The sequence below is a fragment of the Embiotoca jacksoni genome, unplaced genomic scaffold, assembly GCF_022577435.1.
Source record: "Embiotoca jacksoni isolate LCO1_2020_lvr unplaced genomic scaffold, fEmbJac1.0.p SCAF_16, whole genome shotgun sequence".
Taxonomy (NCBI): domain Eukaryota; kingdom Metazoa; phylum Chordata; class Actinopteri; family Embiotocidae; genus Embiotoca; species Embiotoca jacksoni.
Genome location: NW_027185296.1, coordinates 3204079 through 3231542, shown reverse-complemented (window position 1 = coordinate 3231542; position 27464 = coordinate 3204079). Strand labels below are relative to the sequence as shown.

General features: G+C 42.1%; 3 protein-coding genes across 6 annotated transcripts in view; 1 reads left to right on the top strand and 2 right to left on the bottom strand.

Annotated features, from left to right (window-relative positions):
* LOC138198695 (uncharacterized protein C1orf21 homolog) overlaps positions 1-3096 on the bottom strand; it is a 28966-nt gene extending 25870 nt beyond the window's left edge. Inside the window, exons 1-2 of one of the 2 annotated variants that reach the window (XM_069150273.1) lie at positions 2873-3096; positions 1235-1336 (exon numbers count right to left, since the gene is read on the bottom strand). The gene's annotated coding sequence lies outside the window, so the exon portion shown is untranslated. The remainder of the gene's footprint in view (positions 1-1234; positions 1337-2872) is intronic. The other variant, XM_069150272.1, reaches the window with a different exon arrangement.
* A 1017-nt stretch (positions 3097-4113) lies between these two features.
* edem3 (ER degradation enhancer, mannosidase alpha-like 3) lies at positions 4114-17517 on the bottom strand. Of its 3 annotated transcripts, none has more exons than XM_069150269.1 (21): positions 16326-17517; positions 16199-16244; positions 15679-15779; positions 14351-14390; positions 14019-14131; positions 13725-13878; positions 13003-13137; positions 11647-11752; positions 11365-11462; positions 11023-11148; positions 10848-10931; positions 10510-10593; positions 9978-10102; positions 9201-9372; positions 8957-9102; positions 8705-8849; positions 8064-8255; positions 7325-7490; positions 6940-7125; positions 6502-6549; positions 4114-5422 (listed from the first exon to the last, which is right to left on the bottom strand). In XM_069150269.1, the coding sequence occupies exons 1-21, from the start codon at positions 16412-16414 to the stop codon at positions 5043-5045; spliced, it is 2736 nt and encodes a 911-aa protein (XP_069006370.1). In that variant the 5' UTR covers positions 16415-17517; the 3' UTR covers positions 4114-5042. The 3 variants fall into 3 exon arrangements, with proteins under 3 accessions (XP_069006370.1, XP_069006371.1, XP_069006372.1); XM_069150270.1 differs by having other exon boundaries at positions 6535-6549; XM_069150271.1 differs by lacking the exon at positions 6502-6549.
* Positions 17518-17660: 143 nt separating this feature from the next.
* On the top strand, positions 17661-26513 carry npl (N-acetylneuraminate pyruvate lyase (dihydrodipicolinate synthase)). Its single transcript, XM_069150266.1, has 12 exons — positions 17661-18032; positions 18399-18484; positions 19874-19947; positions 22391-22478; positions 22563-22620; positions 23921-23996; positions 24173-24265; positions 24404-24549; positions 24677-24723; positions 24819-24903; positions 24997-25036; positions 25149-26513. The coding sequence occupies exons 2-12, from the start codon at positions 18405-18407 to the stop codon at positions 25286-25288; spliced, it is 927 nt and encodes a 308-aa protein (XP_069006367.1). The 5' UTR covers positions 17661-18032; positions 18399-18404; the 3' UTR covers positions 25289-26513.
* Positions 26514-27464: the final 951 nt, after the last annotated feature.

Sequence of the window (27464 nt, the reverse complement as noted above, 5' to 3'; positions counted from 1 at the left end):
GCTTCTTGGATGCATCCTTTAGTCCTCTGTGATAAGATTAACATCTTGTGGTTGTGGCCTATTGGTCAGGACAAAAGACATTTTAAGTTGCACTTTGGTCTTTAGAAAACACTAGTAGACTTTTCTTACAATTTTCTGACATCTCAAAGACCAAACAGTGAACCAAAGCCTGTGAATTATTGTTATTTGTGGCCCTGCTTGTGTACAATATCAACAGAAAAAAAATGGTGTATGAACCACAGACACGTTGAAAGGTGAAACTAACCTGACACTTCGGTTTGAAAGATACCGGAAGTATTCCAGAGGTCGTACATTTGAATTCCTTATTTTATCACCAGGAATTGTAATAAATGCATTAGCTTTTACTGATAGGTTGAACGCTCCATTTGTTTTCTCACATCAGTCCAGCAGTGTTGTCATTATCGAGGAATGGGCCTGCAGAGATCCCCTCAGAAACTTTTATCCAGTGGGGATGGGGCATTGTGTCCCTTCGAAGTCACAGTAGGAATGAGAATAAGCAGCAAGGAAAAAAAAAAACAAAAAAAAAACTGGAAAGCAAAATCAATACTGCACTCTGTGTCCTTCTCCCATCCCAACTGGACTCTGACCACCAACTGAACTGTAAACACAGTCGGGGACACAGAGGGACGCTGCTTTGTCAAGTGACAGACTAAGCACAGAAAGCACGCATGCAGGCTTCACAGCCAGCGTCTCTGCTGACACAAAAGCAGCGAGAAGCCAGACCAACGGCGGGAACGGCCCTCATCCAATGATCTGCACCTCGACTGCAGCGCACGAACAGACGGGGAATAACAGACCACAGGAGTACGACACGACTGCAGCTTCCTGGTTTAATGCTGCAACATCTCCAGCTTTTAATTATTCTGTCAGGTAGACAAACCGGCCGACCAGCGATGCCCTCAGTCACACCGACAGACACGCTGAACCCAGAGGGATCGTGTTGTGCTTCCCTTGTGCTTTCTGCACTGCACTATAGAGACTTACCTCACCGCACCTGACAGAACGGCCCCGGACGGAGAACACAGTGCCCGCAAAGCAAACACCAACTAGACGCAAGAGACAGTAATGGGAACTCCCTTCCACGCCCACAGACAGAGAAGACATCCTGGTAACCATGGAAACCCTCCTCCTTGCACAGTGACATCATAGGTGTTGCATTATGACCCTCGCAAGGAGGCGGGAGGCGCCGGGAGGGGTGGGGGGGGGGGCTCACCTGAACCGCTGTTAATCAGCTGAAGGTGAAGAGGCTGCTGGTGGGGCAGGCTGGACTGGCGGATGATGGCGATGATGATTGAGGAAGAAAGAGGGAGGAGGACTAAGAATAGACGAGAGAGAGAGAGATAGAGAGAGGAGTGAGGAGGAGTTGGACTCTTGTATTTCAGTCTCTTCTGCTTGCCACCGGAACGAAAAGCCATATGTGAACGCTCACTCACAAACACAAACACAAACACACAGACAGACAGACACACACACACACACACACACACACACACACACACACACACTACGCTGTGTGATAAGCAAGTGAGGGAGGGAGAGCGAGGCAGATGGAGGCAGATGGATGAAGATAGACCGATAAATCAAGACTAAAGTAGGGAGGGGGACTTGCAGCATCCACTCCCAGGATTTGCCGGTCATAACCTATATAGCCCTGATGTAAGCTGCTGGTGACACGATGCTCCTTGCCATAATGCGCCGGCCACACCAACATAGTGTCACACCAGGGTGCTGCACAGCAACCAAATGGATGTAATGTTGTGATGCTGTTGATCACATGGGGGGAATCTATCCACTCTGGCTAATGACCATATGGCACGTTTAAAGGCAGCAGCCAGGAAGGCAGTTGGGAACTTATCGAGTCCCTGTGGTTGATGCAGTGTGGATAATACTTGCCGAGGAAGTGGGAAGTGAAGGATCCATTTGAAATAGACTCAGTGAGTTTTGGCTATTGGGCAGCAAATGAGCCTGCATATGAAATCTAACTGTGGTTGCTGTGTTAATGCCATCCAGCAGCTCCCGTCTCACCTCTGTGATGAGAAACAAAGACAACCAGCAGCTCATAACAAACATGCCAGAGAAGCCTGCTGATGGTGGTCAACAGAAGGAGAAAGCTTTTCCCGTCACACCAGAGAAGTTGGAGGCACACGGCAGGCTGAGGAGGAGCGGTAGCAGCAGTAGTTGTAGCCCCTGGCCCAGCCACACAGCTCTGCCCTGTCCTCCGCTCAACAGCTGTGTCCAGCTGCGCTGCCGGGAGACACTGGGCGCTTTGTTCCCGTCAGGGGGAGGCAGAGCTGCGGGCAGAAGTAGTGCAAACGGTGCGTAGTGTGGTTTCCACAAAGGTTAACGGCCCGCTGCCTCTGCCAGCCCCAGGTCTTCCCTCTGTTGAGTGTTTCTTCAAAACAAACGGCCTCTGAAGAGCAGCAGCGGCGGCGGCGGCATGCAGAGGGGGAGCAGCGGCACTGTGTGGCTCAGCCAACCAGGATGTGTGGAAAATTTGAAACGCGCCGAGCCAACGCCGTCCGAACCGAGCGAGCACGGTCATTCACACACTCCAAATGAGACACGAACACGTCCCCCCTCTCCTCGGACTCCTCTTCGCGTTGTTTTATCGCCGGTAAAACGGGGAGATAAAGTCGCGTTTAGCAGTGCAGCACCGAAAACCTCGACAGATGCGAAGCCCCGTGTGCAGCAGGAAGGAGAGCACCGGGTAATAATCACGGCACACTCAGGAAACAACAACAAAAGAGAGGAGTAAAGAGAGAAAGAGCCCGCAAGCAGGAGCGTGGTTTTCGCTGGAGGGTAAACGACACCCCTGGGAGAAGATTAGCGAGTAATTCACGCTCGTACTTACTCAGATGAACCGGTGCCGCTCGGTCCACTGGAGGGTAGCCGGTCGGTCTTCCGGCTGTGTGTCGGGCGGGATCTGCGCTATGGAGACTGGAGAGCTCAGCTCAGAGCCGCGAGGACTGAGCGTAAACTGTGGCTTGCGTCATTTCACCAGGATGCCACTATTGCGCGCAGCAATGCAGCCATCTTGCTGAGGAGTGCCCCACCAACTCACCAATCACTGCCGGACCTTAGCTGCTGTCTTATTATGACAGGGATCCGCCAAGAGCAGCACTTACTACGGTCCGTCTGTGGTATTATTTACCGTGCCGTGGAAGATCTGAAGGACATCTGTCAATGACAAATTAAACATTTTTTTTGTTTGGTTTTGTTTTGTTCTGTTTCTTCATATAAACATTTTAAGTCACTTTTATTAAGTGGTGGAAATTACAGTACAGTAATATTGTCATGCTTATCTACTACAACCGATAGCTTTATTTACTAGCCACTTTGCAAGTTATATTGTATTTATATATGCAACAGTATGAGTATAGTACAACTGGCTCCATCTCCAGAAGCTGTCCTATTAAAAATGTTGTTACATGTTTTTATTCTCCCCAAAATCTTTTGCCCAAAGTACAATTTGCTAAAAATAGGATACTTTTCTTCTTTTACCTAGGCTATGTAAAACGTAAATGCAAGACAGTTTTGCAGCCGCAAATTTCTACTCGACATGAGTGCTTCCTCCACCACTGCTTTAATCATTCTGACAGTAATGCCATGGTGCACCCTGAGAATATTTCCAATTACAGATCTCTCATGTTGACTAAAGTGATTTGATGTGGGTGTCCGCCCACTGTTTATAGAAATGTCTGTTGGAAAATTAAAAAAGGAATTAAAAAATATCTTTACCTTCCACTCAAATGACCCACTCTATTGTGAAGTCAACCTGTGTTTACCTTTCTCAAAAACGTCATAGACATGACGTGCTGAATAATGTCAGAGCAACTTTTTCATCCACACAAAATGGTGTAACACTTAAAATCTACAGTAGAGCAGGAGATGTGTTGTGTTGGTTGGGTGGTGTGGTGTGATGTGATGTGATGTGTGATGTGATGTGATGTGATGTGATGTGATGTGATGTGATGGATCCAACCACATCATCCTATGAGTAAATCTCCTTCCATTTAACATTCATTTTTTGATTGCAACAGAAATCAAACAATCAGTGTTCAAAGAACAAACACTCAAAGAATGAAGGCAGCCTTCAGGATTTCCCTCAATTTTTATTTGATTTCATCCTGTCATCTTATTGGCTTATTTCTGCTCCTTCAAGTCAGTCAGCAGCTCGATCATGACAGACAGATCATACAGCGCCCTCTGGAGGCGGCCTATGAGTGCGCGATCCATCCCGTCACGCTGCTGAGGGTGTGTCTGCTCCACCCAATGTGGTCCAGAGGCTGTTGTTTGTGGGGTGACCCAGAACCTGAGCGAACAGCGCTATATTATTTCGGTCAATATATTTCGACAAATACATATTTACAATGACAGATATCCTCCAGAGAGATTAAGTTTGGTGTTGAGTTTGTCTGCCATAAAGCCATAAAAAGATTCTGCAGCTTATTCATCACCAATCTTCCCCATTAACAAAGTTCTTAATTCTCATCAATGCTTACATAAGATTAAGCCCAAGACCATGAAAGCAGTAAATCTATCATCACAAATAATCGTCACATGTGAATAAAATGAATTGGTCGATGGGTTCATCAGTTAGAAAGTCGATGTTGGACCAGCATTCGATTGAGCAAAAGTAGTCAGAAATGCATAGAGACAGAGTGAGAAGTAATTTGGACTGGAGAGCGAGACGCGGTTATACACAGTCTGGTCCATGTTGATCATTAGGGTTTGTTATGACACATAAACAGAAGCTGTACGAGAAAGTGAGGTAAGAACCCTGGGCTCTCATCCACCGTCGACCTAAAAAGGACTTCCTTCTGGTCCAGAGAGACAGTATGTGGGCTGCCTTGGTACGTGATACCATTCAGAAGACGGGAAACCGTCATGAAAGACATCTCCCCGGCTTCCTGCGAGTTCATCAGGCTGAGGCTGGCGACATGTGACGATGCCCCACCTCCAGGTCTCTCCCCTTGGCGGCATCAGACCGCAGTCACAGGGCACGATGAGCCCGACGACTGTCAGAGCTCATCTTTCTCCATCTGCTGGAATGCCTCCAAGTCTTCCCGCCAATCAGCCAGCAGTTCGTCCACTGACTGGCTGCTGGAGTCTGTGTTGTCTTTAGGCACCTCTCTCTTCTCCGAGTCCATCTCGTCTTTAGGCTGAGCCGAGTCCGCCTCTGCCTCTGCAGGACTGACTTCCTCTACGGGTGGACTAACCTCCTCTGCAGGACTGGCGTCTTCATCCACAGGACTGACTTCCTCCTGTGAAGGAGTAACTTCCTCAGCAGCAGATTCATCTGGCTCCACCGTGCTCATTTGCGATTGGCCGACAGGTTCAAATGAAGTGGGAGTTGTTGCCTCAGTTAAGCAGTCCTCCTCCGCTTCTTGCACATTCACACCTGAAAAGGAAACAGGAGCGTGTGAGACTGAATAGTTTTGCGCAAAATGATGTACAAGACAGACACACACACACAAACACTTTTCCTCCTCCTCCTCCTCCGTCAGTAATACATACGAGCCTCCTGGTAGCCATTCTTGGTCAAAAATAGACCCGTTTTTGTCGAGAGGCTGTCAACTGTAACGGCATGATGCTGATTGTGAGTCATGTTTCTAACAGGATAAAGCCTTTCTCACATAACTGCAAAACCAAACTCAGACTCAAATGAGAAAAAAAAAAAGTCTGGCAAAGAGTTGTACTGTGAATGTTGCACAGCTCTGGTTAGAAGGAAAGTGATGCGTTATCGTTTCTAAAAATGTCAACGCCTCTTTAACTGCAGATTGTAAAACGTGTTAAGAGACAAGACTGTGCTTTTTGGCTGGTCTGCAATATAAATGTCTCTCACTGACTGACAGTAATTACACCATTTGTTGGCCGTCTGCAATGACTTCCTGTATCCATTTCAAAATAAAAGTCATCATTTTAAATTAAAAGCGCTTTAGTGTTTCATACACAGTCCAACCATATACTAGGCTTTAACCTCATCTTGTTATTATACAGCCAAGGGAATACACCCAGGACTGCTGCAATGACAACAGCAGCCTTCAACTTTAAGGCTTGCATAATTCAGGCACAGACGGGCACAGGCTGTCTGGTCATTATGGTGTCATGATTACCAAGTTACTGTTCATGATCATCTCCATTCAGGCATCTTAACATTAGGTATGAAGATTTTCTCATATTTACAGTAAATACACTGTTACATGCCTGGGTTATAACCCTACCACACTGTCCTGCCTTCCTGCATAACTATTGGTTTGTCCCAGTGACAGAAGGTAAGAGGAGCTGTCATGTCTTAAGGTCTTGCACTAAGCTTTTCTATCAGACTCCAACAGAATCCTGTGGTTAGAAGGCCCCGTGCGAGAGAGGGATGGTGAGATACGAGCATTACCATAAGGAGGAAAAAAAAAAGAAGATATTAAGGCCAGGGAACAGTGTGGGTAACAGACAAAGGAAGAAGGAAAAGAAGAGCATACTTACTGCCCTCAATCAGGCTTCCAGGAAGAGTTTTACCTTTGAATATGGCTTCTGTTCATCCAAAGGGGTGAGGGTTGTGAAAACACAGCAGAGAAACCAAGAAAGAGGAGAAAAAGGTACCGTTACAGGGAATAGGAGGATTTGGCAAATGAGGAAAAAAGAGGAAAAGAGTGTGGATGCAATAATGATAAGGGTGTAAACCTCCATCACACCCCATTATAACCACAGCCGGTGGGTAGCTCTGGAATGACTCACAAGCTCTGATACTTCAATTTGCACCTGAATCCCTACACCTCATCTTTATTTTATGAAACCAAGCATATAATGAGGCTCAGTCAGTAGACAGATATGTCTACAACGATGTGATCAATCTTATAAGTGGAATGAAGAGAAGTGCTGCAACCATCGGGAATGGCGCATACGAGGGAAAAATTATCACACCTCTGTCTCTGGCTTTGTCGCTCAGAAGCACCTCCACCTCTCTGTACTCCTTCAACGCCTCCAACAGGATGTTGCCCTCCTTGTGGAACAAGAAGAGGACAGGCATGGTGATGTCATCCGTGCTGCGGCCGTCCCCGGCCATCTGAAACAGGGGAGCTGTGTCGCTGCTGCTGCCCTCGTTATCATCTGGAAGGAAAAGAGAGGAGTGACAGACTTAACATTATTACTATAGCTCAAGTTAGTGTTAATCTTTTATTATCCGGTGATCATGGAGTGTGCAGCACCCTGTTGGACTGACTGTCTTCAAGATAATCCAGTTATCAAGCACTAATCTAGTCACAGAGTAGTCATATTCCGTCTTCTGTCATTTGCTGCGCGCACTCACCGATGACGATGCCTCCGATGGCGCCAGCTTTTTGGATGTGTCGGGCCTTCTCTGCAAACATACACTGACCCCTCTGGAGCAGAGCGATGTGGCCCTGGACGTACTCAGCGTTGGTGATCTCAGTACAGCCATTGTAGGGTTCAGCCACAGTGACAAAGCCTCGTACCTGCAGGACGAAAAAAAAAGCAGAATTGTCGCAAAGAATTCATCATTTTTCTGTTGTACAGAACTGCGGTCTGATCCCACAGGCATACTTTCCATCTGTCCTCCAGGACATATTCAAAATCCATCACACAACAATAACACCGTCGGTTGTCTGTTTTCTTGTTTGTTTAAATCTTTGCACTATTGTTTAGTTAGGTTTAATTTAATTATTCTATTTTATTCTATTTATTGTTTCTACTGTGCATTTTTATATTTAATATTTTACTGTTGTTTTATTGCTTTCCTGTACCTATAATGTTGCTATCTATCTATCTATCTATCTATCTATCTATCTATCTATCTATCTATCTATCTATCTATCTATCTATCTATCTATCTATCTATCTATCTATCTATCTATCTATCTATCTATCTATCTATCTATCTATCTAATATTTATTTATTTATTTATTCCTGGAGAGGAAGTTTCCCTCTCAAAAATAAAGGGGGAAGAGTGTGTCTCTCTTTGGAAAAACAAACAGCTAGATGTGCACTTGTAACCAGAAAGCTTGGCACAGCTACAAAACCCACTCACCCCTGTGGAACTTTTGGACAGGTCTGTGCCAAACTGCGCTGGGCCGGCGGTCAGCACCACCCTGCCAAAGAACGGATGTGAGACGATCTGAATGGCTCTGGGAGGCAGCTGCTCTTTCTGCTGCTGGCTGGACAGCTCCATCATCTCCTGCATGAAGCGCACGCCATCCTCTGCTGCTACTGCGCTCATCGCCTACGTGTAGGTGTGACAGAGTGGGAGAGGAGAGGACGGGAGAGAGCAGTTTTAAAAAAGGTGGAAAGAAACCAGAAAGAACATCGAGTTTGGACACAAATATATGTGGCAAAACAAAATTTGGCACCTGAGTCCAAGTATGTTCTCTTCCTTGTCTTACATAGTACAGATGCAGACGCTGGAATCTGAAGACACCATGATGCACGCATGATGAAAAATAACTTCACCTTTTAAAAGGTAGTTTTTCCTCATTAGCTCTACAGATATTATAGATGTGATCATGTTTTATCATGACAGCATGTGCTCGAACTGTAATATATTGTATCACAGGTTACATTATTATTCCAACAAGAAACAGCTGAGATGTAGCACACAGTCAAGAAACTCAGTTCATCCGGTCATGGATTTTGTGGTTTTTATGATAACTTTAAAACTGATAAATTGTTTACCTGTGTCGCATGCTGCACCAGCTGCACCCTGCCATCTTTCAGGTGGATGAGGCTGACTCCCATCCTCCTCAGCAGCTCCAGATGTTCAGGGTTGTTTGCCATGAAGTCTTGAGCCCTCAGGGGTGGACGGCCCATACCAGGTTCCCTGAAAGGAGGTGGGGGAGGAATCAGTTACAAAGATGGAAGAAAGCTGCTGAAAATAGACAATAGGTGCAGACAATATGAGCTGGTTTGATCTGTATGTATGCATACCTGTAAGGGGCAGGACGCGGGCAGCTCTTGTCAACAGCACTACGGATCGGTTCTCTCAGGTTGCGAGGAAAGGCGGGGTCAGGAAACAGGAGGCGAGCGTTCGGACACGTCCAGTCAAAGTTAGAGTCGTCAAGCTCCTCTTCTGACTGAAGTATCAGGAACATATGACAGTTTTGCATGAGTCCAAAGTGTAAATGCTTTCATTACTTTGTCAAATGTTGATTAATGGAATCATATTAATTACCGTTCTGTTAGAGGGAATGGACGAGGAGTGAGGGGCTGTGGAGAGCGACAGGGGCAGCAGGTGCGCCTCAGTGGTGAAGATGTAGTCCTCCACATCAAACGGGAGGTTCTCCGCTTCCGCAAACAGCAGGAACAAGTATTTAAACATCTCAGCAAGGAAGAACGAGTCCATCCTGAGAGAAAGAAAAGTCGTGTAAAATAAGGAACAGGGGACTGACAAATTGAATTACTCAAACAAACACAAATTATTCCCATTACAAACAAAACTAGAATCATCAATGTAATGTTTTCACCATTACAGCCCGAATTTCTTTCTCTTATTCATTAATTCTGAATAATAAATTCATCAAACACTGTTCTCCTTTAAAAAAAAAAAAAAAAGTATACTGTTTAATGTCATCTTTACAAATAAATTTCATTGTTTCAATATATTGCTTTGTTATAACACTTTAAATTAACCATATCTGAGGGTTTCCTGCAAAAAAGTATCATCTGATAACCAGTATATTTATTTTAATAATCAGGATCAATATTGGCCTCATGACTTTCGGACCGGTCAAGCTCAGTTACAAAGATCCAGTGATGGTAAGAAAAAACAAACATATAACCCTTAACACTATGTAACATACTTTGTCCTTGCTGTGTTTCATATCATGCTTTTTACACCATTATCTCATGGTATGTAAAGCCCATCTAAATGGTGTTCCCAGTAGCAGGCAGTCAGTCTACTATCATCCTACAAATAATCATACAAGCACTGAGTTTTTAATGTTCTGACCGATCTTCGTGGCTCCCAGTGCGTACATCCTTCATTGCAGCAAAGCCGCAGGGAACACGGGCAAAGCGGTTGAGGTTGTCCAGGATGGTGCGGCCGGCCTCCAGGTAGTAAGGGTCTCCTGTGGCCTGGGAGAGTGAGAGAACAGTACTGTGATCACAGCAGCACATCAACTGTGGAGAAGGAGTCTAGTGAAGTCCATTACACAGATATGTGACTTCCAAGAGAAACGATCTCAGCGATTCAGCATATCACGTTTCTTCAAAGCTTTTTACAAGACCAGATACTTATGAACATTATTGGTGATGTGTTTGCTGGAGGCGGCTTAATTACCACAGAAATGGAGACAGTGTCTCTCACAAACTGGGAGTGAATTCTGGTGCACCATTCGATTTTAATCAAATGTCAAAAACCTGAGAGCTAATATCAAGTTAACACCATCCATTGTTAACTGCTGCATGATAATAGGTCATTTACCTCTACTGTGGCATTGAAGAGAGAACGTCTGCATTATGTCAGCAACTTGATAAATTACCTTGTAAAGGAAATAGGTGCTCTCTGCAAACTCAGGCCTCAGGGGATGTTGGGCCCAGTGTACCCTGAAATCAGTAGTGAAGGCCTGAGGACAGACGCAGAAGGACAAAGGGGTCAGCACACCGACTACGAGCGGTGTAATTAAAATGAACAGACGAAGCTAAAATGCAGCCGTGCTGCATGAAATCCAAGTTTGTTCGCTTCCAAACAGTTTTGGTTGACCACACAAGCAATATGGGGTTATTTGATTCGATGGTCAAATGACACAGATTCACTTTTTGTGCTGCAGTTAAAGCCCCGGCTGTAGTATTTGAAGTTGGAAACTGTAAAACAGATTACCTCTGGGAGGAAGTTGTGTTTCTTGGTCACTTGGTACAACATCTCATGAGTCTCGATGGCAGGACGGATATCTCCCTTCAACACCTGGAACGTGTACAATATTTACAAAGTTATTGAAATTACAGAAGCTTCTATAACGGCAGCAAATGCTTCAGTTCATATGATGTAATCTGACCTGCAGTCCGGGGAAGAAGGCCAGCAGAGAGTCCATCCAGGTGCGAGCGGGAAGCAGAGGTTTGTGGATGTGGACATCCAGCAGCAGAGGAGGCTGGCTGATGTACTTCATAATAGAGGCGTAGTGCTAAATGGGACATACATAGTGGATATATTGAAGATATAGTTGTCTTAAAACACTGTTGAGGTAATAAGAACAATCAGGGAGTACAATTTAGACATTATGGTGTTTGGTGATACACACAAATAAGCCCCCCGCAAACTTGACATCAAACCTAGTTTTTCCAAATGTATATTTGTCACAAAGTAAACAACAGTCAAATGTGTGTGCGTGTATTCTCACAATATTGAACCGTTGCAGAAACATGTCATCTCCCAAGAGAATGTAGGCCTTCAGCAGGTATTCATAGTACGAGTCAATTCCTGCTCCCACTCCACTGTCTGGAAACACAAAATCATCAATCACTTTATTAGACATTATTTAAAGACAATTTATTTTTAGTCATCCACAACCTGTACAACCAAAATCCTCCCACACCCAAACAGAACAACTGTACACCTATACTTCAAATGACTTTTCCCATTCATCTGCCCTGTTCATCTTTCACTCCCTCTGCGCTCTCACCTCTTCGGACCCACTCTCCAGAGTGGATGTTGATGGTGGTTCCCACCAGATTGCTGTTTCTCTGTCTCTTCTCCCACAGAAAGTCCAGGGCTCTCCGGGCATGGGCCTGTGTGTGTGTGTGTGTGTGTGTGTGTGTGTGTGTGTGTGTGTGTGTGTGTGTGTGTGTGTGTGTGTGTGTGTGTGTGTGTGTGTGTGTGTGTGTGAGTGAGTGTGTGTGTGAGTGTGTGAGTGAGAGAGAGAGAGAGAGAGAGAGAGAGAGAGAGTGAGTGAGAGTGTGAGAGAGAGAGAGAAAGTGTGCATTATTGATTTAAAAAAAAAAAAAAGTAAAAATCAATCTGCAGTAGCTCTCGACTGTTTGAATGATTACAGTGATTGACTCTTTGCTTGTTCAGCAGTTTACTGTTGCCAGGAAATGAACCGGTCCCAGGATCAAGGAAGGTGTGAGGAAAAAAATAGCTACCTTTGTTGTTTTTTTTAAACAATTTCCAATACCTACTTGAATGGAAAGTCAGGTGGATCAGCAACCAAAAGACGTCTTCAGGGTCTAGCTTATTTTAAACTTTATTATTTTACCAAGAGTGGTGATGACAAGCAGCAATTTTCATTTTTGCATCCACAATTAAAAAGTTATTGGCAAGATATTGTTTATTCATGAGATAGGTGACCGAACCTCAGTCAAATAAATTACACTAAATGTGTGCAGTCTCTGCAGGAGTGATGTAAAGTAGAGAGACAACTAAGATGAGTGATACAAACTGTATTATCTGTATAATCTATGGGCCCACAACACTTGAATATTCCAATGGAACTTAGTGATCAACTTGGTTATTCGTGACATGAGAATTATTGTATAGTACCACCAATCCATCACCTATTGATGAAATAAGCAGTGTAGAGAAAGGAAAAGGAAAACAAGGACAAAACGGAATCGGATCTCACTAAATACATGAAATACAATCCCACACAAAATTCTGGTTTCATAAATCCAAGTATCTGCAACCGGATCTCAAAAGAAACCTGAGTCACTTGTAGGGTGTGGCTGTTCAGAGCTGATGCTTGTCTGTTTAAATGTCTATGGGCTATCTAACTACTCGACAGCTCTTTGACGGCGATGAATTCAATATGTCGACATAGGAAACATCACAAAATGCATGCAAACACTTAACAGAAATTCAGTTTGTGTATCACCACAGATCTTCAAATGAATAATTAGCGGATGTCCAAAACATGAACTGCTGACTGGGGACTGTGTTATATCTGCTGGGTGATTGAAATATATTGTCTTCTTATCTGTAATGCTTACTGAGTGTGAATGTAGACATAGGAGAATCTGATGACATCATGACAATGTGGTACCTCAAACACAGGGTCCCCAGTGAAGCGGCTTAAGGCTGCAAACTCCAGGATGATGGTTCCCGCACACGCTGTACAGGTGTCTGTCTCTGTGCCTGTTCTCGTCTCAGGACCCCTGACACCATATTTCAAGTTCACCTGCCAATCAAAGAGAAAGAATAACAGTCACATTTGATTAATGGAAGATTATGCGCGGAAACAAGTCAGCCACGAAAATGTCTGCTCCTGAAAGCTGTTACAGCTGCGAGCGGAGCAGTGAAGCAGAAAATAGAAATATGGAGTCATAATCTTTGAGAAGGTTCCGAGCAAATGTAGATATCAGTTTGTCATGTTGAAGTCTGAAAGCATGTAAATAAACTCAAAAATGTCTTTTGTATAGCCCACCAGTTCAAATAGGTTTTCTTTAAAAAAAGGATTCATTTTAAGAGGTCAAGTTCTGATTTTTTTTCCATCATAAAGATTTGGACTACCTTCATTATATGCATCACAAATGACCTCAGTTTTCATTGATTCTTCTTATTAAACAACCGCTACAACAGATAAGGCAGATAAGGGCAACACCTTTTTATGCAATTTTACCCTTTAAACAAAACTACATCTATTGGCATGTAGCACACAGAGCCTTTTCCATTCATTATCATTCAATTATTAAAATGGAAGAATTCTGGTATTACAGTGGGAAGCTGAGCTATAGTAGTATGTCTGCCTGTGTGTGTCTGTCTCACCCTGGGATAAGGCAGGCCACTGCTGGTGTTGAAGGCCGGCAGCAGTCGGAGTCCCAGGTCTTTGGCCATGTGCAGGAGCTCATCCTGGTACCACTGCATGTGCTGACCTCCTTCCTTCAGCATCACAGCCATGGAGTGTCCTCCCAGCAGACCTCTGAACACACACAAGATAACCACGTATAAACAATTAAGTACGATACAGTCCACTGACTTCTTCTGTCTTTTTGGACTTCAGCGGTTGAGCGATTGAGTTTTGAACAGTGTCTGTATGCTAATAATCCGGTCCAATCTCACCCGAGGACTCGAATGTTGGTTTCGAAGACTGACACTACAATGTCATTGTCCAGCCTCACATCTGTCAGCACCCTCCTCACCGCAACCTCAAACTCGGTTGTCTTATTTAAAAGCTGGCAGAAAGAAACAGAGCATGACTGTAACAATCAGCTTCAAATACACAGTTTAAAAGTTTTGAACTAGCAACACTGACATTCAGTATTAAATGTCATTGTTATGCAAAATAACATGAGATCATTTTCCCGTACAGCGTGTAGATAACATTAATGCTATTTCATCATTACCCATTACTAACGACAACCAAATGAGAAAAATGCAGAACTGATACTCACCACCAGAGTATCCAGGGTGTCTATGAGGGTCAGTGAAAACCTAACAGACAGAGACAATAGCTGGTTACCCTAACACTAATATCCACACTAATGAGTCCAAATCAGCAATAAAGAAAGAGAAGGAAAGAATGAGAGTTAAAACCGAGATGGATTCCACACTATAGAGATGAAACCCCAAATTAGAAATCTCAGTGTCTTAAATTATTCAGATCCAATTTCCAGCACCATCACAAAGGCAGGAACTAAATCAGCATCTTATCACCTCAGACAAACAAGATTTAAACAAGAGCATTAATGCCTTCATTTCTATCAGGGTTGAGACTGATAAGGCTGTTCAGACTCCGATTTATGGACACTTCTTACTGGAATCTGATCAAATGTAGCAAGTCTGAAGTTTTAGCCAAAAATCCCTCAAGATAGATTTTTGCAAATTTGTTTAGGTCTGACTGCTCTGATCAGATTACAGGTGTTTATTTTGCGTCTGTGACTTTTGAAAGCGGGTCGTGTGTAGATTGCATGCACAGGAAACATGTTAGTTTGGTGGTAGAAGGAGCCAATCACAGCAGGTCTGTGAGGACCATACTCCTCACTGGACAGTGACAGCAGCAGTGACAGAAGGATGAATGCTGTAAGAGTTTTGACAATAATCAAGAGGACTGAGCACAACCCTGTTGCAAATCAATATTTACAATTTTTCACATAATACGTTTTTAAGTGTTATTGCCGGTTTATAAATTACTAAATAATCTTGGACCAAAATAGGTCTCTGACCTCCTCAAAGAACATAAACCCCGTGGGACTCTTAAATCTTTAGAAACTAGTCAACTGATCTAAACAGTGTGAAGCAGCTTTCAGATACTATTCTGCACAGATGGAACCAACTTTCTGCTGATCTCAAATGTAACTTAAAATCTAAATTAAAAACGGATGCTCTCATGTGCCTTTAATTTATTGATTTCACTACTGCACTATTATTTGCTTTATTGCATTTGGAGCAACTTATAACTAAGTACTGCACTAGTACTGTATATCTTTTCTACTGTTGCTGAAATCTAATATTATTTGATTAAACCTGATTTTATTTTAGTTCTTATTGCTTGTCGATTCAAGGCTTTTCTTTGTCTCTGTTAAGCACTTTTAAATGACCTCTATGTTTGAAATGTGATAGGGAAAGCTGCCGTGCCCCACACAGAACAAATATTAAAAATAGTTCAAAACAATGATTGTCATTTAGGAATCTGCCGTCTGACAGGTGTGAGAAATAACCTACATTATGATTTGTCCATTAATACAGCAAAACTCGTGAAACAAGGCATGATGCAACTCACTTCCCGAGTGCGTCATCTACGTCTCCTCGACTGGGTTCAAGCCCGCGTACTCTTCCTCTACACGTTAGAGGCATCAGCTCATCTGCTGGGTATGCATGGTCCTGAAAAACACACAAACACACATTTGACACCTTGCTCTCGATTCCTGTCTGTTCAATAATAGGCTGCCTCAGTCTGATTAAACCCCAGCAATCTCAAAACCACATCACATGAGGGAGCCAAGCACAAAGCATGTGGCAAAAAGCCAGCTGGCGTGCTGATTCGTAAAATCATGCCATGGTCATTTCTGTGTTTTGCTGAGTTATGAAAATAAAATCAAAAACATACCCCCAAACATTAATAAACTGTATTTATGTCTCCATAATTAACCATTATCAAAGTCATGTGCGGTTTACAAATAATGTGAGCAGGGATAAGCAGCTCAATTCTGCTGAAACACAGAAATACCAAGCAGGCGGCACAAAGGCTTTCCCAAACTACAAACGTCTGAAAGGGGATAAAGCAAGGAAGGAGAACTTACCATATAATTCTGATATGCATGGTCAAACATCTCAACCACTTGGTTCCTTTGGTGAAAGCACAGCACGGACACAAATCAGCATGTGTAACATCTCACACTATGTTCTCTGTGTTTTTCTTCCACTCACCTCAACCTGTGCTTCTCTTCCCGTGTCATTGAATGTCCAAGGCTGCATAACGCTCCCGACAGCAATAATAAGAACAGCGCAGGCGGCATTGTGGTGTGTAGGCAAGATCGCAGCAATACACATACAACTACAGTTCAGCTCTCAAGACAGTCACTGAATAAATATTTAGTCATTACCGCTGCTCCAACCAAACAGCTCACAATAAGAAACTCAATCAAGCCACGTAAACCTCCACCACCTCATTCATTTCTACCTGAGGTCATGTTTAATCACTATTTTGGCTTTGTTTATGAGTCACCAGCAAATCACGGATGGCTTCAAACAGCATCAAGAAACATCTTGGGTTGTTGCTCAATTTTGTCCCATTTTACAATCTTGTGTGTTTCACCGAGACAGGGATGATGGTCACAGACAGTCGTGTGCACACAAAGCTAACACTGAAATCAAACACTTGGCAGTAATGTCGTTACTTGAAGTAGCCTGAACATCTTATTGTTGCAGCAGAGCACATTTGCTCCACGTCGGAGTGTCACACCTGTTTACTTTAAGCCGTCACCGGGACCATGCAAACAGGGACGTGTCACATGCAAAAAGACTGTCATCGCGTTCAACTCCACCTCACCCGCTAAAGTCAAATGAATCCAGCCGTGTGAGTATTAAAAAAAAAAAGAAAAGACAACGCTAGTTTGCAGGTATTACAGCCTTCTTTACGGCTCTCTGTTAAGAAAATCAAGCAACGTCGAGTTGAAGAGTCCCTTTCTCTTATTTGTGTTTACAATCTCCTCACAGCTTACTCACTCCAAAACTAAAAATAAACAAACAGCGAATAAAACCAAACTTCAACAGGTCCTGTTTTCACTCTGGTGTGTCAACTGTGAACCTTTTGAGATGCGAGTTCATTATTTCCGTATTTTTTCGTCAGCTGGTCAGAACAAGCAGCATCAACACTTATCAGGGTTTAATCAGCCAGTTAGCCAGCTGTGCTAACTGGCCGGGCTGGTGACAACGGGGCGACAAGGATTTTAAGACGAATCGAAAAAAGACACGTCTCCATCGTTTAACGGCGGACCTGAACGGGTTTGTCGTTTTCGGTCCTTTAAGTTGGAAAGTGGTTAATTTCGCCGCATGCTGCCCCTTTCGATGAGCTAGCTTGCCTCACAGACCGGATGCTGGTGCGATGAATCGTCAACAAGTAACATCCGCTTCCTGGTTTCCTTCCTTCCTCCTCCCCCCTCCTCCCCCCTGTAAAAATACACATTTCAGCTATTTGGGAGATTATTCTGTATATATAGGTAATATCCATTTTTAACTATTTACAGTTTTGTTTCTATGCGCCACATAATATTCACATATCCCTGACAGCAATTTAAGGCGGCATTAATGTTTTGTAAATGGAAAGCTAACTACATTCAGCCCACATGAATACGTTTCAAAACGATTGAAAACGTCGTACGCGTGTCGGAAGGTGAGGTGGACGTTTTCTAATATCGACGTGGATTAAAAGTCCAGGTTCATCTCGCTTTATTCTCGCGATTTTCATTCACAAACTACATTTCCCATGAAGCTTTGCTTCGTCACTTGACGCGCAGATGGTTCCACGTGACAGGCACATCACCAAATCCCCGGCGGATGCTTGTAAACAAGTCGTAACCCGTGAAATACTTCCTCTAAAACTGCATTTGATGTTGAAGAAGCACGCTGGTACAGGTAGGCTGCAGATAATAGAGCTGGACTAAATTTCGACAGCATGTCTTGTTTTTATTTTCATAAATAGGGTCGATGGCTATAAACTCCTCTGCATTGAGTATTGTTCACATACTGTGTCCCGAAGGTGTAGATGCAATGTGTTGTTGTTTTTTAGGATAATTTTGACATGTAACAACCTTTTAAAAGTTATGACTGTCTAACGGTTTTTGTTCCTCGTCCTTCCTGTCTTTCTATGTCCTCTTCTTTTCCTCGTCCTTCCTGTCTTTCTATGTCCTCTTCTTTTCCTCGTCCTTCCTGTCTTTCGATGTCCTCTTCGTTTCCTCGTTCTTTCTTTGTTTCTGACTGACATGTCTGTTTCTATGCCAGGTATTTATGTCTACCATGACTCTTGCAAACCAGAAAAAGCTGTCGGGTCTGGTTGCAGCCACCTTTACGCCATTCACCACCCAAAGGTAAGAAGCTTCAGAAAGATGGCGAGATCAAACATTGCAAGTTGGCACGTTTCTCTCGCCTCTTCTGTGGCGTGGACGTGTCCAGTGATTTCCAAATGACAGTGAAGTCGTTTCATATTCTGATTGTGACTCTGAAATCCTGCCGATGTGTCCAAACGTGATATTAGAGCCGGTCTTGGATTTGGCCTCGCCACCGTGAACAGTTTGAATGAATGAATTAAGCATTGTCGCCTCACAGCAAAAAGGTTCCAGGTTCGAATCCGGTCCTGGGCCTTTCTGTGCGGAGTTTGCATGTTCTCCGTGTGCTTGCGTGGGTTCTCTCCGGGTTCTCCGGCTTCCTCCCATCATCCAAAAACATGCACCTCAGGTCAGGTTACCTGGCGCCGCGCTAGTGGCAGCCTGCTGCAGCAGCTCCCCCCTGAGAGCCCCCCTGCTGTAGTGAAGAAATTTCCCCTCGGGGATTAATAAAGTGAATAAAATTAAAAAAATAAAATAAAACTATTTTTTTTGGGGACTATTTTTATGCCGGTAGTAAATGCCTTATGTTTGATAGCATCCGGTTATTTAATATGTTTATGGTAAATTATAAATATTCTGCCATACATCTACCTGGTTAATGCTGAGCAACGTGGAGTAAGATTTGAAATTCTGTCTGATCGTGTTCATTGAGGAGTTCAACGTATCAAAAACAATACAAGTATTTGCCTGTTGGTGACTGTTATCAATCAGTCGGACTGTTTGCGGTGGCGAGGCTGACATTAACACCGTTATCCAAGGCCGGCTCTAATATCACGTTTGGACACATCGGCAGGATTTCAGAGTCACAATCAGAATATGAAACGACTTCACTGACATTTGGAAATCATTGGACACATCCAAGCTACAGAAGAGGCGAGAGAAACATGCAAATCCCTTTATTTACATCGCTCTAACCTAATAAAGACCATAAACATATGTATGTCTATGATAAAGACCATATCAGAATTGGAGATGATGACAGAAAAGAACACATTTGCGGCAGCATTTGGCTTAACGCTCGGCAACTTGCACCAAACTTGCATATGCATAAAGTGGCGGGGCATACCAAAAGTCCCGAGTGCCAAACCACCAGGAATCGGTACGTGTCGCTTTCCACAAAGTGACACACTAACTGGCAATATTTGATCTGGGCACTACTGCAGCTTTCAGACAACACTTTGCTTTGTCTGGCAGTTTTTTTTCCCCCCCGAGTCCGGCACTGATTGAATGTGTTTGGTGTGTGTGTGTGAATGCATGTGTACATTCAGTTCCCCTGTGAGAAGTTAAAAGTGAGGAATGAGTGTGGAGATGTCATACACTCCTGTAGATCTGAAGCACCACAGCATGTTTGGTATTCTTTTTGCCAAACAGTGAAGTCAACCCATCAGTGATTGGACCTTATGTTGACTACTTGACAGAGAAGCAAGGTGTAAATAGCATATTTGGTAAGTTTTCAAGTCGATTCTTCCTTTTGATATTTGTCATTGTCTGTGTTCCCATCTGAATCAACGCTGATAACGCACGAGTGTTGGTTTGTTGACAAAGTTGATATATTGTTCCTCTGTTAACCGTTAACCCTCCTTTCTAATCCTTGGAAAAATGCAGCCTTGGGTTAGATTACTTTAAAATATAATCAGGTAGGGTTGGATCTAACTGGAACACCACACTTTAGTCATTCAGTTACAGAACTTGTTGTTCTGGGTTTTGAACCCTCTTGGTTGAAACGCATTTATTGTAAGTCGCTTTGGATAAAAGCGTCAGCTAAATGAAATGTAAAGAAAAGTTACTTTTGGAGAGCATATAGTCTTCCAGCGCCTTTACTTCACTTCAAAACTAAAATGATCTCATAACCTTCTAAAATTATGAAATAAGCTTTTGTCAAAATGTTTGTTATTTATTTTCTTTGAAAAATACGTCATGCTAAACAAAGACAAAGTCACGTAATACACACTTGATGGTTTTGTCATCTGCTTTTTGTGCCACACGATGAATTTTGAGTATAATCAGTTCATACCTACAGTCTATGGTTGATAGCCAATTCTGTAGACTATTTCAATTCAACTCATCAGCATTAAATCAAATTATGTCATGTATTATTGAGGCCTGATTAATGTGCTGAATTCATTAGACTCCTCAAAAACACATTTTACATCTGCCTTGTCCATACCGTTATGCAGTGTAAGTGCGTCCAGTGTTCGCTTCTCTTTTTCCCTTCTATTTTTAAAATGTACAAAGATCGCCTTTGGCACATTAGGCAGGTTTTGACTGTGATTTTGAGTCGATATGTTCATTCTGTGAAAGTAACAAAATACTCAAAACGCGTAGTGCAATCAACGATTGTTTTCATTTTGTCATTTTGTTCACAAAATGTCAGAAGATTGTGAAAGAAGACCTATATTTTGCCAGAGCCTGAAGTGAAGTCAAATCTGATTAGGCAAAGGTTTGTTATTTATGGTGACTAAGCACATAGTAAATTGTATTTGGTTGACTGAACCACTTCAGCGACTGAAGTCCGAACAATATTGATATCCAGCCTCGGCTTCAGTCGCCACATTCAGGCAGAGCAGCTGCCTGAATGTCTGAATAAAAGCTGGGAACGCTTTTAAAATAAATAAAAATCAGACCAAAAACAATAGGTTTCCACCGCCGTTGGTGCTTGGATCCTTAATAAGCACTAAATGCATCACGTAAAGTGTCACATAATTTGTCCTTCAGGTAGTATCAAATGTATCACACTACATTTGCAGACAAAGACATATTTTTCATATCGACACACAGACTGTTTATGAGGACCAGGGCAGCTGAGCAGAAATGGATAAATGAACAAGTAAAAAAAACAAGAGAATGCAAAATATATTGCCCAAAATAGGTCTCTGACCTCCTTAAAGAATATAAACCCTGTGGGACTCTTAAATCTTTAGACTGCATAAGAAGTCCTCAAAAATAGTTATTGCGACTAGTGGAGTTGTAGACTTGTCGATTTAAAATAGAAAAACAGTCAATACTTTTGCTTTCAATAAAAAGTACTACTTCATTCTTAACTGTACCAGTTTTGCTTTAAAAAGGAAAAAAAAACTTTTCCAGGCACATTAATCCTTACGTCTCTTATTTGTCCTCATTGTTAATGGGTTGCACTTCGGTCAGAAGTTTTATCTGACCAAACTAGGAAGATAATGTTTTGTCTAAAGCTCTGTTTGGTTATCAGTCTGTTCTGCATTAACTACCCGTGATGCACAAATTCAATAGTGAGAAGACATAATTTCCTTTTCTCTTCGTTAATCAAGGCTAGTTAGTCTTTCCTTTGTGTCATACATGACTGCAGAGATTTCTATTTCATTTCGCACTTTGCTCAAACCAAATGAATCATCGCAGTTTGTGCTAAATTTCTCCTTTTGTCAGTGCTTCGTTTCCGGACTAGTTTCTGTAAGACCTTACTCAGCAGAATAAGTTTGTGCTGATCTTTGTGCCTCATCCTGTTTTTCCTGTTCTTTTCTTCTCGTTTTTCATCTCACTGTCTTCGTCATTGTCTGCGTCTTTGCTCTATGAAATTGTTTTCTCCTGGCACGTATTGCGCACTCTGCTGTCCTGGTGGTGGATCCCTCTATTTGGCCCCACCAGAGGTTTCTCCCCTTTTTTTTTTTTTGTTTTACCTCCTGGTGAAGCTTGATTATATAGGTCATGTCATCCGTTCATATTTGATTAGCAGTCTTTGTATTGTTTTCATTTTGTTCCATGCAATTTACTGTCAGGAGTAACTCAGTTTTGGGAGCGAGCGTTGACTCGTCAGACTTAGATTTAGGTTAGAATTGTTCTCTTTACATTTCTTTAAGATACTGTTGTCATGTGGAAAATGCTGTGTAAATAGTACAAGACTTCTCTTGCTTGCAGTGAATGGCACCACAGGAGAGAGCATGTCTCTCACTCTGGTAGAGAGGAAGATCCTGGCAGAGGAGTGGTGTCAGAAAGCTAAGGGCAAGTAAGTCCTCACACTTTTTAAAAAAAAAAATTTTTTAATGCGTGGTAAAACCGAGTTGACAGTGTTTGAATTGTCTTCCTACAGAATGGATCAGGTGATTGTCCATGTCGGTTGCATGAGTCTTAAAGATTCCCAAGAGCTGGTGAGTTGTTGCCGGTCGTCTGTAGTGATGGGAAAATTAAAACAAAAATATATCTTCACAAGGTGCGTTTCATGAAGAATCCAAGTTATAAATCAAGCTTACTTCAGAAAAGCAGGATCATTTAAGTCTATTTTATTTTACCATCAAAACGTATTCCTCCAGACTTGTCTGGTCGGGCAACTTTCCAGGTTTAACTTAACCATGATTACAATTAATCCTCTGCATTGATAGGTTTTGGACAAATTACTTTCAATTAGAGCAGTATTCCCAGTATGTTCATTCACTACACGTGCTTTTAGGTGCATTGCAACTCAAGTAAACTTAATAAATGAGTTTGACCTGCACTTATGTTCTTCTGGTTTTGCTTTGATATTTTATTGTTTGTATAATAAGTTCAGTTTAATGTTGAAACAATTGAAATAGTTCGTCACTTTGTGCTGGTTCCTGTTTTGCGTGCGTCAGACTGTTTTTGAGTGAAGACTGTGCGGGAAGTTCCCGGTCCCAGCCGAGAAATTGTCTGGCACATCCCTGTCTTTGTAAGACAGAGAAGTGTCATTTGTCGGATTCTGCACAGAATTAACAAACAAGAGCAACATGTTGGGGTGAAAATACAAAAAAACTGTACTGTCCACACCTTTTCTATGCTGTCAAACCGTGGCCAAATGTAAGACTCCTGTTGGTGAAATACTATTACAAAAAGGGCAGTTACTATTTATTTGACTCTTCGATCAAGGATTTATTTGATAATAAAGGCCTTTTAATTGTTTCAAGAGAAAGAGCCTTGAAGGGTTGTTTTGGTATTTTTATGCCTACATGCATCTCGGTCCAAAAAGGCACCTCAAACAAATTAAATTTTTTTGTTCAGGAATGCTCCTCCCCAAACATGTTCTGAAGATTGTTACTTAGTGAGGTTTAGAGCTGCAAATAGGTGGATTTTGTAATCATTTGACAGAGCCGAGCCTGTCCTTTCCCTCTGATTCCAGTCTTTATTCGACACGAAGCCAAGCAGCTGCTGGCTGTAACAACATTTCAGTCCAACTCTCTACCAGAAAGTGAATAAGTGTTGAACTATATTATTAAAACACTTGTTTGTTTTTTATCAATGGAAATTAAAGTGCTACAGTACCAGTATGCTGAAACTACAAAGCTTGAAATATATCTTTCTATCAACTTTATAGTTTGTTTTTATTAAGTTTCTAGCATTTTATTTATTTATTTTTGTATCATTGAAATAATTGGTTGTAGATCCACCATAGCAGTTGCTACAAGTTGCCTTAGTTTTTGTTGATCTTCCGTCCAGGCTCGCCATGCAGCACAAATCGGAGCTGATGGGATAGCAGTCATTGCTCCCTCCTTCTTCAAACCCAGCACTGCAGGTATGTGACGGTGTTTGGAGGGAGAAGCCTTTATTTCAATGTCTCAAATGACAGGACATGCACATAACCACTAACATCCACTTTTACAGTTACTTCATGTATCAGTATTGTGGCTTCGTTCAAATATTTACATAATGTAAATATGGCACCTTTCTTTACTCGTCGGCCTGCTCCAGATGCTTTGAGGATGTTCCTGCAGGAAGTGGCATCGGTCGCTCCAACTCTGCCCTTTTATTACTATCACATACCGGCAGTAACTGGTGTTAACCGTGAGTGCTGTTGACGGAAGATTTTTCATCCTGTTTTCACACTACATTTCAAGATAAAGACATATTTTTGTCCATGATCAGCAGCATGTTATACGTCAAATATTTGTAACGAGGTGAATTTTCTCTTTTCTTCTTCAGTGCGAGCGAGAGATGTGGTAGAAGACATTGAGAATCTCATTCCCTCCTTCAGAGGAGTGAAGTTCAGTGGGAGTGACCTGATGGACTTTGGCCAGTGTGTCAGCTACAATCGGCCTCACTGGTCGGTCCTGTATGGCGTGGACGAGGTCAGTGTTTTCCTCACCTCCATCTGGTTTTGTACTGTATCTGCCTACAATGTAAGATGATGCTTTCTGACTCTTAACTTCAGCTATGACATCTTCATGAGACAAATTTTCCTTCATTTTACCAAAGCAACTGCTAGCAGCACTGGCTATGGGAGCGCACGGTGCAGTTGGCAGGTCGGTGTGTGTGATCTTCAATTACATAATGCTTTTCTCTTCTTTTATTCTCTATGTTAAATAGTAATTCATGTTATTTATTTGTCTGCCCGCAGCACATTTAACTATTTCGGATGTAGCGTCAACAAGCTCATGTCAGCATTTGAGCGGGGTGACCTTGTCGAAGCCAGAAAAATACAGGTATTACTGATGTCTCTGCTGTTGTTCCCAACTTTCTTTCTACTACTCGTACTCATTTTTGTTTACATCTTTACATTTTGTCTCCATTACCAGTTCAAGGTGCAAGAGCTTCTGACTTATGCCATGAAACTTGGTGAGTGATGATGTCGTCATGATGTCTTCTGCAAAATTAGATCTGGTATAGACATTTTCTGATACGATAACAGTCTTTGTTACACTTGAAAATGCTTTATGGTCATTGACAGGCTTTGATCTGGGAGTGAACAAGCAGCTGATGAATGACGTGTCAGGCCTGTGTCTGGGGCCCCCTCGACTGCCGTTGATGCCATGTCCTCCTGCTCATGCTGTCTCCATCGCACAAAAGTATCACAGCATTTTTTCCTGAACACGAATGTGTTCATGCAGGATTATAAGAGAATCCATCAGTGACTTTACCATTTATTGCTCACCTGTCTCCTGTTATTAATGCCTACAATACAGTGACAATGATGGAACCAATCACCAGCTGTTTAAATTTAAACTACTGAACCAGCAATTTACACTTAACACCTAAACGTACTGTCAAATATTTAATTTGCATTCAAGTGGCCTTGTCTTGATATTTTAGGTGCACAGTCAGAAAACAGATTAGAGTTTGGCATACCTGCAAAATCATATTTGAGATCTGCAGCATTTATAATCTGTCCTGGAATTTATCAGAAGGTAAAAGGGAGTTTTGTTTTGATTGGATATACTACAATATTTTTATGGGCTTTCTCTATTGACTTATCTGTCAACGGTTCATATTTTAAATTGCTGGAGAAAATTCTTACATTCTTACCTGCTGACACTTATTTTACTCTCAATGTTTATTATTTCATATAATATAAAAATTGAATTTTCTTCCAATGCTACGGCAAATGTGGCATTTTTGTTTTTGCTACATTTAGGGAACTGGGGACCATCACAAATCAGCAGTATTATCCTATTATCTGTTACTGTGTGGGACCATGGCTCAGTCTCTGAGGAATTTGAGCACAGAAAACCTTATTTTGTAAGTCTCATGGCATTCATTATTAATTTTGCGGTTCAAAGGTGGAGAATGTTTTGCCTACATCCATAATGTCCACCAATCAAACAAAAGTTCAAAATGTTTTTATTGTTCTGATACCATTAAAAAAAAAAAAACTCAAGCCTGAGCTGCTCCCATCACAGAGAGGATAAAGGAGACAGAAAGGTCATTGATACAAACTATTTCATGAAAACATTTCTGACAAGGGACCAACTGAACACTCCAGGGACCGTAAAATAGTTGCAAATGAAATCCGGCCCTTGTTCAAGTGTATACTTTCTAATAGGCATATAAAGGGAAATATACTGTATCAAAAATAATGTTTGCTTAGATTTTTTTGTTGTTGTTACAAATCACAGTTTTTGCTGATTTATTTGTTGGATAAAACTGATTTGTTCTTTCCTATTTTTTGTGACTGAAATGTTTTGAATACACAAGGTCAGTTTATCTACAGTGCCAGTACAGGGCAGGAGTTGTGTGTGTACATGTCCTTCTATGTTTTGTGTGGATAAATTTAAATTCAAGTGCGTGTGTGTAATAAAATGCAGATCTTCTATGATTTTCTTTTTCTTTCTCCTTTGAGAGCCATTTTGCACTTCTGTTACTACAGAAGATTGCAAATTGCCTGCAAATTTAACCTGTTATTGGCAAAATGCAACATCATCATCGGATGGTTTGCACAAACTAGTAATTAATTTTAAACCTCAATTAAATTGTGATTTGTCTTGAAACTGCTGCACCAACAATTACAGACATTTAAACAGACATGAAGGATCAGTGTCACTTAAACTTCACCTCAGTGCAAAGTAGCACCAGAGACACCATCCAGCTGTGCTGTCTCATAATTATGTTTGCACTTGTCTGACTCATCTTCAGTTTGTTCCAGCGTGTTCATTGTTTCTGCTCGTATGTACATGACATTTGAATATTTTACGAACATCGAACAGGATTCAAAGCAACTATTCCAAGTTTGTTTGGGTTTTGCGATTAATGCTGTAGCTGAAATGTCTTGTTTTGAGTATGAGTCGTCCTCAGTGAAGAGTGTACAATGAGGGAAGCTGGATCAGGACACAGTGAGCTCATGTGGTTATTAAGGGCATTATGGAAATGGAAATGTCTTTTGCTGTTAGGGCTATTAGACCCGTATCTCAGGAGGCACTGCTCTGATGTACAGTAAAGCATTCATTGTTTTAATCCCAAGGCTGTCTGTTAGTATATTAGTTTATTAGTACCTCTGCAACACAAAATGAGACAACTCTTTGGTTTTAGTATCCTGCTCAACCCAGGCTTTTAAATATTTTAGGTGTTTGCAGCGAGAGTCATCCAATGGTCCTCAGTGTAGTTTCACTGGCTTTATTGTAACTGGACCTGAATCCCTGCCATATGAAGGTGCAGCTTGAGTGCAGGACCGGTGCCATGTTCACAGATGGAGCCAGAGGAGCAAACAGAGGAAATACGATGTAGGGCTACACTTTGATGATCCCTGTGGCAAATACGTACGTCTGTTCCT